General features: G+C 36.2%; 1 protein-coding gene across 2 annotated transcripts in view; it reads left to right on the forward strand.

Moving 5' to 3' along the window:
- The window catches only part of BTAF1 (B-TFIID TATA-box binding protein associated factor 1), a 46,701-nt gene extending 32,722 nt beyond the window's left edge, over positions 1-13,979 (forward strand). For both annotated transcript variants that reach the window (XM_051620014.1, XM_051620015.1), the window contains 17 exons: positions 490-643; positions 734-843; positions 2,155-2,356; positions 2,757-2,905; positions 5,746-5,898; positions 6,382-6,503; positions 6,707-6,874; positions 7,062-7,139; positions 7,216-7,345; positions 8,014-8,155; positions 8,311-8,441; positions 8,866-8,991; positions 9,754-9,906; positions 10,434-10,645; positions 10,797-10,956; positions 12,003-12,173; positions 12,406-13,979. In XM_051620014.1, coding sequence (XP_051475974.1) covers positions 490-643; positions 734-843; positions 2,155-2,356; positions 2,757-2,905; positions 5,746-5,898; positions 6,382-6,503; positions 6,707-6,874; positions 7,062-7,139; positions 7,216-7,345; positions 8,014-8,155; positions 8,311-8,441; positions 8,866-8,991; positions 9,754-9,906; positions 10,434-10,645; positions 10,797-10,956; positions 12,003-12,173; positions 12,406-12,552 — 2,508 coding nt within the window. In that variant the 3' untranslated portion in view covers positions 12,553-13,979. The remainder of the gene's footprint in view (positions 1-489; positions 644-733; positions 844-2,154; positions 2,357-2,756; positions 2,906-5,745; positions 5,899-6,381; positions 6,504-6,706; positions 6,875-7,061; positions 7,140-7,215; positions 7,346-8,013; positions 8,156-8,310; positions 8,442-8,865; positions 8,992-9,753; positions 9,907-10,433; positions 10,646-10,796; positions 10,957-12,002; positions 12,174-12,405) is intronic.
- Positions 13,980-14,528: the final 549 nt, after the last annotated feature.

A 14,528-nucleotide genomic window follows, 5' to 3' on the forward strand; every position in this document is an offset into this window, starting at 1 on the left:
TTACTAAGTTCCTATTCAGGACTGTGATTCCTAAACAGTGTTGTGGATTTTGTTCTTAATTGTTAAAGTTATAGCTATCAATTCCACTCTATAAAGAAGGTGGAAGGAAGAGAGAAAGGGCTTAATAGCAAACATTACTTTGGGAAAGTTTTGTTAGCATGCTGCTGTTCTTGGTGTTCCCTATATTGGCTATATCTGAGGTTCTGGAACTGGAACCAGTTGCAAAACCTCTTGCTGAAATTGGTCTGTGCCAGCAGAAGCCGTATCTCCAAATTTACAGGATTTAAATAGTCTGCTAGAAAATATCTTCCTTTTTTATCTGTATAAAAAATAAATTACTTAAAAGGAAAAAAATCAGCCAACAAATTTGTTGTAAGTAGCTATAAACACAATCAGAATTGAATGCCTGTATAGCAATGTGCACCTTCTTGGAAAAATGTTATTTTTAAATTTATCTGTCCTCACTTCTTTGGTTAACTTTCATTTTAGGCTCAGAAACCATATGTTGTACAGAGAAGAGGAGCTGAATTTGCCTTATCTACTATAGCTAAACATTTTGGTGCTGAAATGGCAACAGGATTGCCACATCTCTGGGATGCTATGGTTGGTTCATTAAGGAACAACATTCACACCAATAATTTTGGTAATTACACTTCTGATTTGAGCTGGAGGGTCTGGTCAGCTGATGGCACTAGATCAGTCTTAAACTGAACATCTTTTCTGTTTTTAACAGACCGAAAGTCCTTGCTGGAAAAAGGAGATGCTCCTGCCCAGGAGCTAGTAAACTCTTTACAGGTTTTTGAAACAACAGCAGCTTCAATGGATACTCAGCTACATCCTCTGGTAATTACATGAAGCAGTTCAGTCTGTTCATTGCCACTGTTTCATCTTTGTTTTGCAAAACTTATTTTTAATTGTCTTTCTTGTTTAGCTCAAATAGTGTTTTTGGTAGTCTGCATGTTCTAGTAATCTAGTCTTGATAAACTGAAGACATAGCCTTTTATCATAAGTAGTTAAGCTATAAAAAATAGCTTTAAAGCTATTTCTTCTCTATCCTGGAGTTAGGATAGTTCTGTGAAAGTACCAGCTGAATGTAAAATACTGGTTAAGAAAGAAATGGAAAAAGAAAGTCACCATTATGCCTACATCTGAATAGAATTTTCAGTACCAGCTTATCTCCAATACTACAGTTCAGAATAAATATAGTAGCACTGGAAGAGTCATAGAGAAAGACTACAGCATGATAAAAATATATGGAAAAGCTCTCATTCAAGGAATAACTAGGCCAGAACTCTGTCTGGAAAGGATATGATGGGACAGGATGAGCACAAAGGATGGCTGTAGAATTTTGAGCAGATGGAGGAGATTCATATAGAACATATGGATTGTTACCTATTTTAGTAAAATACTGAAGTGATTTAAAGTGAATTTGGCATATGTCATAAAAAGATTTATGTATAAGCATTGTGTGTATATATATATATATATATAGTGTGTAATTAATGTCTAGATTTGGGGTGCTAATACTGTATACAGGTTTAAAATAAATCATAGTCAAAGAGGGGGAAATTGGTTCATCTAAGTTAACACTTAGGGGCTTCCAGACTAGGGAAAACATGACCATCCATTTAAGGTATTTGACATAATTTTTTTGTGTTGCTTAAAAAGGTATGTAGGTAAACACATACCCCCTTGGGAAGATGGGAATTTCTTTCTGGGTGTCTTTCTTGTCACACAGAGTTAAAAAGACTCCTAACATGGATAGTTGTCTGCCTAAACATAAATAAAATTAATCTAGAACTGGCTGGAAGGAATTCTTTCATCTTTGTGTCTGCATTTAGGCAATAATTTTTTAATAAAAAGTTCTGAGTACTTAGTATTGTATTTTTGCAGTATGAAACACTTCTGTAATTATCAGGGACTTCTTTACTTTGCATTTTTATTATAACCAGAAACATTTTCTTGCTCTCTGAATTTTAACTGTACTGGGGAGTAGTATTTCTTCAAAGTTCAGTCGTTTGAAAGGAAGCCATTTCAAGCCATTTCTTTGTGAGGCAACAGCGACTTTAGAAGACTGTCTTTACTTCAAAATAATTTAGTAGTTTGCTTATAATTAATATTAACCTTTTCTCCCCATCCTCTTTTTCTATTCAGTTAATACAGCATTTGCCTCATCTTTATATGTGCCTTCAACATCCAAGCACTGCAGTGAGACACATGGCTGCTCGTTGTGTAGGTGTTATGAGCAAAATAGCTACCATGGAAACAATGAATATCTTTTTAGAGAAAGTTCTACCATGGTTGGGAGCAATAGATGACAACACCAAACAAGAAGGTGCAATTGAAGCACTTGCATGTATCCTTGCTTGAGTATTCAAAAATGCAGAAACCTCTTTGCAGCTGCATGATTTGGAGGAACAAAAACTGTTGCCTGAAAAAAAATATGGGAGGAGGAATGAAATAAAATGTTAAACTCTTAAGAAATGGAAGAAACTTTAATTTCCATTGTCTTTATTTTTTCTAGCAAATGAAGGTGAATGTAATTCAGCTTCTCAAACCATGGAATTCAGTGAGCTAAATGTAACTGGATAGATCAGACTTTTTTCTTTTTCACTTTGCTTTGTTAGCAGAAATCCTGTTCTTCAGAATGTAGTGTATTAATGACTTTTACCCATTGAGTGTAAAATCTGCCAGGTGTATATTGATGTCAGACAATCCTGAACTGGTAAAAACTATTTCCTTAGTAACTGGTCCAGGTGTAATGGAGCAGCTGGATGTTGGTATAGTTCCATACATTGTTCTTCTGGTGGTTCCAGTTCTGGGTAGAATGAGTGATCAAACTGACAGTGTACGTTTTATGGCTACTCAGTGCTTTGCAACACTAATTAGACTAATGCCTCTTGAGGTAAGCTCATGCTGTAAGTATACTGAGTATGTGAACTGTCCTGTATCTGCTTTTTCACCAGCCACAAAGTCCATGTTTCTGGGTTATTAAATGTTGAATAAGTAACTTTTTATAGATGGTGAGGCCATATCCAGTAATTGAATGTGTCTCCTTTATAATGTAAAGGGAGTAAAATTGGACCCTCTGTTATTTTCTAAATTAACGTTAAATTAAAATTTATCATTAAAATAAACTCATTTCAACTGTGTATACAAAGTTAGTGTATATTCATACATTTTACATGTAATGTTGCTCTTGCTAGTCTTGGCTCAAAAGTCTTAGGAGTTGTGTGTGCTTTCCCCTGGGTGTGTATGTTGTGTATATGGTCAAGAGAAATGCATAAAAAAGCAATAGTGATTTAAAAGGAAAAAGTGAATTGTCAGCAATAGAATTAGTGTAGAGATAAGTACAGCTACTTATTCTTCCCTCTTAAAATCAAAAAAAGCCCCACCCTACAGCTTTGGGCAAAATACTGTGTGTATTATGATCCAGTAGGGTTTAATCAGTACAGATTTGCTTTAGTTTTTTAGTCTTACTACAACTGGCATACCTTAGACACTTTCTAAGATTGCACTTCAAGGACTACAAGGCTTCTAAGTAACTTTTTCTCACCACCAGATGGTAACAGAAGACAGTTCGGAATTCTTTTTCAAAAAATTAGTTTTTAATTTAGAAGAACAGAACCTAAGAATCTGGTAACTGGCAGTCTGCCTTAAATGGAGCGCTTTCTTTCTGTATGCTTTCATTAAAATGTTGAAAAAGTTGAAAGTGAGTGAAGTAGAAATTAATTTCTGACATGCTGCTGTTCATTCCAGTGCCATTTACACCAGTGTCCTTCATATGCGTCTGGTCTATGGAATATATGTAACTCAGATTATTTTTTAAAGCTATTGTAGAATGATTTTGTGACCTTGCCTTATTACATGTAATTGTTTTATTATGCTTCCATAGGCATGATCAGTTATGTTTCTTTTCCATAGTTCAAGAACTCCCTTAAGACTTCCCTTGTCATACAAGGAAGTTCAATATCAGCTACTGAACTATATTAAATATGCAAACTTTGAGTGAAAGTAGACTAAGAATAAGAGAAAAATAACAGTACTGTTGTGGCACAGTCTTTCAATAGCTAGCAACTTTAAATGTTAGCCAAAGAAAGAACTTAAATTTATAACTGCAGAGGAGTTGGAATCATCTCAGTGGAAAAAGTAGGGAGTAGATTGATAGGGACTAGGAAAATAGATGTTTTATGAGGAAATCCATTGATAAGGAATCCTTTTTTTGAGATTGAAATCATTTGATAATAAAGTTTTTGTAGACCAAGTTCCACACATGCTTTGTGTGAAAAAAACTTACCAAATGGTGTTTTATGGATAAAGTTTTACTTTTTGTAATAGGAATCTTTTTAGGGTAGTCTAGAAGATCTATCGTAAGACAAACTTTCAAGCTTTTGGTAGTTACAGTGTTATTATTAAAACAAAAAACCTTTTCCACTCTTTTGATTTCACATCCCTGAAGGGAGATGTGTTTTAACAAAACAGCCTTTCTAGTCTTTTGTATTTATTGTTGGCATTTTATATACTGTCTAAAATGCAGGACCTGAATTCAGCTGCTGGATAAGTAAAAGTGATAGAAGCCTGAATAAACTTGGAGCTTCTAATCTGTATTATTGTGGTGGTTTCTAATTGTAATTGGAAACAATACAAAAAAATTAGTTGGGAGAACTTAGCTGTGCTCAGTTTTATGTATCCTTATTCTCAATTTCCTTATTCGTTGAACCATGAAAATATGAGGGAAGGATTGTAAGATAAATGGTTCAACTTAACCTGTACTCTTTTATTGATAAGCAGTCATGCTGCAAGCAGACTTTAACCAAATTAACTGGTACAGTAGTGACACTTCAGTCACGTTTGTTTAAAAGAGAGGTTAGGAAGAGCAGTTGAACAAGTAGGCTGTTGTCTGTGTGTAGGTATGTACCTAAATACTTTATTTGAGCACTTCTAGTATAAAAAATCTGGGTTGGTTTTCCTCTTATTAACATCATATACAGTGGAATTATTTGGCAGAGTTTTTCTTTGCAGCCAGGAGCCCTAAGTGATTAGTAACTTGGGTTTTGAAGTAAAACTAACTAAAGATGGAGATGGGCCAGAAAACTGGGATGACAGATGTGATGGAAAATACCAGTGCCTCTTTTGCTACTTTATTTTATTAGACAGCATGTTTGGTCCCCATATAGCTGCTTTGGGCTTCTGGCCTGGTATGGGAAGTACCTAGGAAGCCAAAATCTGCTGCTACAAACCTAGAGGGGTTTAGGTTTTTCATTTTCTCCAATAGTTTCCAACTGCTTGAATTCCTCCTACAGATTTAAATACCACTTTAGATCTAATTCTAACATCTTTAGGAGAAAAATCCATTGAACTTTGGTAGACTGTGGCTATGGAGAAATGGATGTCAAAGGGTTCTCTAGCCAGCTAGATAAACTCTGATTACAAGTAGAATAGCCCAATCTTTGTGAAATCTTAAAAGCCTGACCAGAATTTCCCCTCTGCTATGCAATTGAAGTTTTTCAGTGTATCCTTTGGAGCAGAATTTGTTTTTTGCACCCTACAACCCTGGATGAGTTGATCTGCAAACAATCAAAAAGTGTAACACTAAGTTTGGATTTATACAATTGAGAAGATTGCAGATCATTGTCATATGTTTGTTTAAAATTTATAAGCTAGTATGAGGTTTTATTTCTTACTGTCTGTGTGAGAATTAAGTGCTGTAGCTCTTACATAACTGCTTTAAAAATATTATCCTAGGCTGGTATACCAGATCCACCAAACATGTCTGAAGAATTAATCCGAATGAAAGCCAAAGAACGTCACTTTCTGGAACAATTACTGGATGGCAAAAAACTGGAAAACTATGAAATTCCAGTACCAATCAAAGCAGAGCTCAGAAAATACCAGCAGGTAACAGCTTACACTTTTATTAAGAGCAGTAAGTTCCAGTGTGATGCAATTTTATGGAAGAGTATGAGTTGTTTGGGCGCTGGGTTTTTTTGCTTGTGGGTTTTTGTTTTTAGCTGTGCAGTGTCTATCTTGGACTCTTGGGTAAGGAAGAGCAAATTAAGTAATGCCATTTATACTGTTTTGCTTTTAATGGTCTTTTATTCCTCCCTCTGGACTCTGTAATTTTTCTCAGGGTTTAGGTTGTTTAGGTTGACTGGCAGCTCACCACTGCAAAGCCAGGCCTCATTTGTACTGTTTGGCTGCTTATCTTTATCCTTGTATTCCCCTCTGCTTCAAGTGAATGGGCTGTAGTGGATGCATTTAGGGTGGGGAAACAAGCTCTTAGTTGGGCAGTGATGGATGATAGAATATACAGCCCTTGAACTCGAGCTTAACTAGCCAAAAATCAGTTTTTATTTCTGAGGCACTCTTTTCTGATTTCAGGATGGAGTGAACTGGCTGGCATTTCTCAATAAATACAAACTTCATGGAATTCTTTGTGATGACATGGGCTTAGGAAAAACTTTACAGTCCATTTGCATTCTTGCAGGTGATCATTGCCTCAGGTAAGCTTAAGTAACATCCTATCTCAAAGACTTTAATGTAAGGTTTTATCTACATTAATGACTCTGGAAATAGTCCTGGGCAGTTGGCTGTAGGTGGCTTGCTTGAGCAGAGGGGTTGGATGAGATGACCTCCAGAGGTCCCTTCCAACCTCAGCTACCCTGTGAAAAACAAATTTTTCAAGCTTGTTTTGATATTCTTAAAGGGCTCAGGAATATGCAAGAACAAAACTGGTGGACAGTGTTCCTCTTCCCTCCTTGGTGGTGTGCCCTCCTACACTCACAGGACACTGGGTGGATGAAGTGGGCAAATTTTGCTCAAAAGAGTATCTTAATCCTTTGCACTATACAGGACCTCCTACTGAAAGAGCAAGGTAACACATGTTGCACCTATGCCTTGTGTAGGGTAAAATATCATACATATTTTGCAATTCACTTTGCTACTACTACTTAAACGTGGGTATGCTTCAGTGTGGACATGGTAAATCTTGTGATGGTACCTTTAAAGGCTGAAGTAACATTAAGGAACAATTTAGTTATTATTTCCTTTTTTCTCTTAAGATTACAACACCAGGTGAAAAGACACAATCTCATAGTGGCTTCATATGATGTTGTGAGAAATGACATTGACTTCTTCAGGTAAGAAATGGTTTTCTGAGGTTTTTAATAGCTTAGAATTCTAAATACTACTAAAGTCTATGTTCTTCTTTTCTAGAAACATTAAGTTTAATTACTGCATTCTTGATGAAGGCCATGTAATAAAAAATGGAAAAACAAAGCTGTCAAAAGCAGTAAAGCAGCTGACTGCCAATTACAGGATAATTCTTTCTGGGACACCAATCCAGGTAACTGCTTTTTTTCCTAAGAAGTTGGATGAGTAGCTGAAGCTAAGCAAAATAGATCTATTTTGCAGCCAATTTTATTGTGCTTTTTTATCAATTAATCTTGTTCAAAGTACACATTGTAAAAAGGCCTGTCATTGTTAAATGCTTGAAAACACAACGTTTTCCTTTCCCAGTATACCCATGTCGGAGAATGGGTGCAGGATCTGTGGTACTGATGGGGCTCTAAATCTGACAAGAGTTTTTGTACCACTTGTTCTTTAAGGAAGGCAATGGCACATTTCCTTTTGCCTCTAGTGAAATCAGCAAGAAACTTGACTCTTAAGAACTGCAGATTTTGGGCTTTGTCCTAATGGCTTGTCTGTGGAGTGTCTGTCTCATCTAGGACTAAGGCCACTGGTGTCTTCTGGGTTTTGATGTCCAGAATTCAGGGTGTGGCATAAGACATCAGACACAGTAGAAAGTCCAATGACATGTTAAGGTGTATGTACAGGTTTTCCTGTAATTTAGGTTGATGAAGGAGCCACTGAGTTCCAGAAGCTCAAAAGAACATTGAAGTATTTGTGTGTTGTTGTATAGGCAATGTTAAATATGTATAGAAGGGTTTCTGATAATATGTAACTATTCATTACTTGTGGAAAAAAAATAACCAATGTTTCTTTTATGTTCAGAACAACGTCTTAGAGTTGTGGTCACTGTTTGACTTCCTTATGCCAGGATTTTTGGGTACTGAACGGCAATTTGCAGCTCGTTATGGCAAACCAATACTGGCAAGTAGAGATGCCCGAAGCTCCAGTAGAGAACAAGAGGCTGGTAAGGACCAAAAATTAAATCTTGGTTTTCTTATTTACTGCCTTTAAATGAGAACTGCTAATAAAAAGAGAGTGCAGTCAGTTCCAGCATCAGAGATTAGAGGGCTGAATATTTTTAATTTTTTTCCATAATACGGATTCTGTTGCTGTCACTAGGGGTCCTTGCAATGGAAGCACTGCACCGCCAAGTTCTGCCATTCCTGCTACGGAGGATGAAAGAGGATGTACTGCAAGATCTTCCACCCAAAATTATTCAAGATTATTACTGTATTCTCAGTCCTCTGCAGGTATGCTTCAAAAGTGGCTGGAAGCTTAGTTGTTTTTCAGAACAGTTAAGACCAATAAGAAACAACTTCTGTATTCCTGGGTCAGTCTGATATCGGCTCTGATATTTTCTGGGACCACAGGACTAAAGTTTTTCCAGTATGTGTTTAAAAACAAATTTCAGTCCAGTTGCAACAGAATCTCTCTCTAGCTTAATTTCTGGCATTGTTCTACAAAAACAACACCTAAGCATCTGCAGATTTTTTTAAAGAGTACTTTCCAAGCTGAAAGAAAATAAATGGCAAGAGATTTCACTATTAACATTGATCTTGTGCTACATATAAAATAGCTTTGTTGATTTATGGTAATTCAGAAATAAACTCTAAAAATGACTGTCTTCTGTCAGAGAAACCATACTTATTCTCTTGTCTGGGGCCTGGTCTACAGGTTCAGCTTTATGAAGATTTTGCCAAGTCTCGTGCCAAATGTGATATTGATGAAACAGTTTCTTCAATTTCATTGAATGAAGAAACTGAAAAGCCAAAGCTTAAAGCTACAGGTCATGTATTTCAGGTACAGATTTCTTCAGTAATTTTTATTACCTAGTTCATTTATTTTTGGTAACTGTATTTCTGGGTTTAATAAAAAATGAAAACCAAAATAGTTAACTTACACATTCGTGGCCATATAATCTAAGTAAGATATTTAGATTTTGGATCAAATTGCCCAGAATGTGATGTAAAGCTATTATGGCTTTGAGTCTTAAGTCATATAAAACAGTCTTAATTTTTTTTCATATGTTCTGCTCAACTGGTGTTCAGCTACTTTGTGGATCTTGGATACTACTCTCAATTAAAAAACTGATTACCAAAAATGCAAGATCTCAAGAGGGAAAGAATTTTGAGCTCATCAGATGTTAGACTCAAAATTAAGATTCTAATACGTGAACAAGAAGTTTCTGTAAAGTTATATCTGAATCTATGAAGGTTCATGGTCTTACAGAATTGCAGTTCAAGTCTTGACTACTTGGAAACAATAATTTTCAAAGACACTGTACAAATCCCAAACCCATCTGCTACATCCCATACTCACATAAAGGTTTGGGAAATGGTAGTCTTTGCACTGTTCTTGCAACAGGACCCCAGACCATTATTCTCAGTTTGAAATACAGGTGTTATTAATATAAATGTGCAACTTTAATGAAAATATACCCTAAAGTCCAAATTGTAGAATGTGGCTGATTGGCCCCTATGCTTATAATCAATTTTGTATATCCTTTTTCTGTACCTACATTGTTAACCATTTCTTTGAATTTCATTTCCTAAATAATTAAAGGCATTGCAATACTTGCGGAAGCTATGCAACCATCCAGCATTAGTGTTAACAACCCAACATCCAGAGTATAAAAGAATTACAGAGCAACTTGCAGCTCATAATTCATCCCTTCGAGATATCCAACATGCACCTAAGCTGTCTGCTTTAAAACAAGTAAGTATGTTTTGCCTTGAATTTCCTAAATTTCAGCATTAGTAGGGATATATTTAGAAGGTTTTGTTTACAACTTCATCAATATGAAAACATTTTAAAACAGTAGTTAAGTAGTAATTAAATTGAGTAAAAGGGCTTTTCAGGCATATACCCTGTTTTTCCTGTTACTTCAAGGGAGGAGGGCAAGAACCAGCTTGCTTTAAGGTGATGATGCTTACATAATCTTTGCCTTGTTAAAAAACTTCTGTTCCTTAATCCTGTTGCTCTTGCTACAGAAACACTCTTCTATTATACACAAGACTGTTATCTTGATAAAGTTATGATTGCATGACATAATTAAATTCTATGGTAAGTAAGCAAAATTAAGACAGTTTCTGTTCTGTTGACTCTTAAACTATTTTTCTAAGAAAACTATTTTTCATAGTTTAGTGAAGCCAAACTTGCATTATGACTTCCTTCTGTAGTTTACTACTTCTTCATGAGATCTGCTGTCACTTTGACACACTTCAATGCTCTTATACTTTAAGCTGCTCCTAGACTGTGGTTTGGGGAATGGTGGATCTTCAGAAAGCGGTACAGAAGCTGTTGTAGCCCAGCATAGAGTACTTATCTTCTGTCAACTTAAAAGCATGCTGGATATAGTGGAGCATGACCTTCTCAGACCTCAGTTACCTTCAGTTACTTACTTGCGACTAGATGGCAGCATCCCTGCTGGTCAGAGGCATTCCATTGTTTCACGGTAAGCATATCCCTTCACAACCACTATGAGGCCAACTGTAATGAACTGTGTTACTTATGATACTAAGTTTTTCTTTTGTCTGCCTCAATGCAGTTGAGGTTCATAAGTCCATTTCAGTTAAATTGACCATGCTTAACTTTTTTGTATGCAGGTTTAATAATGACCCATCTATAGACGTTCTTTTGCTTACCACTCACGTTGGTGGATTAGGACTTAACCTAACAGGGGCTGATACAGTAGTATTTGTGGAACATGACTGGAATCCAATGAGAGACCTGCAAGCCATGGATCGGGCACATCGCATTGGGCAGGTGAAATATTCTTTAATTTTTTCAAAGGTTTTTCCCTTGCTGAATTTTTCTTTGAATTTGGGAAGGGTGTAGTGTATAATAAAAGTGACATCTGGGGGTTTTCACCAAGCTTTCATTCATACTTCTTTCTTGCAAATATGCCCAATGAAGAAGTGTGTACTTTCTTACCCTGTCCCAAATGTGGTATGCCTTCTCTTCTGTTGAGGCCAGGGAATTATCACCTTCAGTGGAAGAAATGCAACTGAGACAGTGAACTGAAAGGAAGCCCCTAAGGGTGGTTGTTCTCTGCTTGGACAGGGAAAGAGTGATTGTTTAGTTTCTCTCTGCACCTGTAAAAAGCAGTGGAGAGCTACCAAGCTGGTGAAGGGTCTAGAAAATAAGTCATATGAGGAGCGCCTGAAGGAACTGGGGATGTTTGGTTTGGAGGAGGCTGAGGAGAGATCTCATTGCCCACTGCAACTACCTGAAAGGAGGTTGCAAGGAGGTGGGTGTTGGCCTCTTCTCCCAGGTGGATAATGATAGGACCAGAGGAAATGGCCTTAAGTTGCAGCAGGGGAGGTTTAGATTGGATATTGGGAAGAATTTCTATACTGAAAGAGTGGTCAGGCACTGGAACAGCCTGCCCAGGGAGGTGGTGGAGTCACCATCCTTGGAGGTATTCAAGAAACGTGTAGATATGGCACGTCAGGGCATGCTCTAGTAGCCAAGGTTGGGATTTTTTGTGGGTGTTTTTTGGTGGAGTGTGTGTGTTTGTTGGTTTTTGGTTTTGTGCTGATGGTTGGACTCAGTGATCCAAGAGGTCCTTTCCAACCATGACGATTCTGTAATTCTGTGAATTCTTAACTTCCTGAGTACAGATGTAATTGCAGGTGCCTCTGCTGTATGCTGGCATAGTCTTATTCTTTTATTCTAAGAAGAGTCAAATTTACAGAGTTACCCTGCGGTAGTGGTACTTGAAGCCAAAATGCTTCCAAGCTGTCCATGATGAACTATGCTTTCTTTAATACCTCAGATGGTACATTTTAGCAAAGTGTGTTTTCTTTCAGAAACGTGTTGTTAATGTCTATCGCCTGATAACCAGGGGAACTCTGGAGGAGAAGATCATGGGTCTTCAAAAGTTCAAAATGAATGTTGCAAATACAGTGATCAGCCAAGAAAACACAAGCCTACAGAGCATGGGAACAGAACAGCTGCTTGATCTGTTCACTCTAGACAAGGTAAAGAACCACTTGTACAAATACCTAGAGTAAGCTTAGCGAAAAGCTTTGCTTGGAAATGTAAAATTTAATTGGACGAACACTTGAAGTTGGAATGATGAATAGTAGACAGTAGACTCTGAAAAGTGGTATTTCCCAAAAAGAATCATCAGAATTTTAAGAATTTAGTACATTCCTGAAAACATTCTGTATATTAATTGATTTATGCTTGGGTTTTTTTTCTTTTGTGAAGGATGGAAAAACTGAGAAAGCAGATACCTCTACCTCTTCTGGGAAAGCATCAATGAAATCAGTACTCGAAAACCTTGGAGAACTATGGGATCAAGAACAGTATGACACTGAATACAGTCTTGAAAACTTTATGCATTCATTAAAGTAACTATCATAGATTTGTAATACAGCTGCTGCTAGTTCACGTCTTTTTCTGCTGATATTCAGCAAACTTAAAGCATATATAGTGAACCTTTAGCTTAATGTGTAAATAGACTTATTGAAAGAAGAATCTTCAAAAGACTGGCACTGAGTGGTGTCACCTCTTTCACTGGGGAGCTATTCTGTCTAAAATGTTTGCACTGTATAAAAACTTTAAATGTAAACATTGTGAGGTGGTTTAAATTTTACTTGTTCTGAATGGCTACAAATTCTTACTTGGCAGAAGAATAAAACAAAGCAAGTTTTTACATATGTTAACAAGTGTTACTTTCTGTTTGAAGTTAAACCCACCGTTATTTTCTGTATCTATAATACTTTTGTACAGTTGTTTCAGTGATTACTTCAGGTTGTTCAGTGTACATTTTTCTTTTAAGCATAACTTGCTTTTACAATGTATTAAACAATTTTCAGCTTAAATTTTTATTCAGATCATTTCAGAACTTGTATCACCAGAAGCAAAGCTTAGAAGTATTGAATAGTTAAATGGCACTTGGTATGTGCACCCACCTTTGTATATTGAGTATAAATACATTATACTCTTCAGTCTTTTGACACCATCTTGAGAGAACAGCTGACTTGAACTTTTTAATGTAATGAGCTATATTAAATACAGGTAATGGCCTATTTGAGGCCATGTTTGCATCCTATTAGCAAGGGTGTACTTTTTTAATTTATCTATAAGGCTAGAATATAGCCACTTTGAGAGATGCATGTATTCAGTATGTTTCAATCATATATATTTTTTGTAACTAAAAGAAGAAATTAAATAGACATTTTCCAGAAGCAAATTTTACAGTGTCAAGGATTCTAAAATTCATGCTAAAGTGACTGTTTACTAAACTGATGCATGACTTAAAACTTCTTAAACAAATAGGGAGGACTTCTTTTCTTTAGGAGAAAATATGCATAGAAATACCTACATTCAGTTTGAGGGAATTGAATAGTTGAAACTGTGTAACAAATATAGTAAAGGACTTTAATAGCAGTGAGTAAGAATAATATAGCTGTATGTTACACAGCTTTTTATAAAAGGGAGGCAGTAGTGAAAGTGTTTCTAGATGTGCATATGTACCAGTATATGCACTTTTTATAAATATTAAATTATAGATAACTTACAGCAGTTGTCTGAATACATAGAATATATGTAAAAAATATAAAACCTAAGGTTTATAGCTTGCTGTGTGCTTAAGCATCAGAGCTTAAAAACCACCAGAGACCTCAATTATGTAAAATAAGATTGTTTTAAAACTATATAAATCAAGACTGTTCTGCAGCATTGGAGGTGAATTAATGTCACATTTCAGTAGTTATGAACTGCCATATTGTAACTAAATTAGCATTCCATAAAAATAAACAAAACTGGGAATACCATAATTTGTATGTTGTGTATGTCTGTGTTTACGGTTGGGGTTTTTTTCTGTAGGGAATACTTTTTCACTGAAGCTGACTAGGTAAAAACAAATGCTTTTGGAAATTTGGGATTGATTACTAGTATTACATTTCTGCCTTCATACACAGAGTATTTCCACTGAGCTTTCAACTCATAATCCAAGTGGGAGGAGAGACAAGATGGAGCTTGGTGTTCTGTTTGCAGAGGAATTAATGGAATACTGGGTACTTTAATATAACTTGGTGCAATAATCTTGTGATAGTGCCCAGAAATAAGATATTTGAATAAAGAAACCTCTTATTTAGTCATAAAACACTTCATGTTTTTCTTCAAGAGTTTTATCAGTTGCATTGGTAGGAAACTGGCTCCTACTGGGAAAAAAATACACAGCAAAGGATTGCTTTAAACTAGTTACTACACTGATGTTGCTATGGAACTCTAATACTCTTAGTGATGGGCCAGGAAGACTCCTGCACCTGGGAAGTGGGAGGAAGCAGAACCTAGAATCATTGTTTCAAGATTATTTTATGTGC

The sequence above is a fragment of the Apus apus genome, chromosome 4, assembly GCF_020740795.1.
Source record: "Apus apus isolate bApuApu2 chromosome 4, bApuApu2.pri.cur, whole genome shotgun sequence".
Classification (NCBI taxonomy): Eukaryota; Metazoa; Chordata; class Aves; order Apodiformes; family Apodidae; genus Apus; species Apus apus.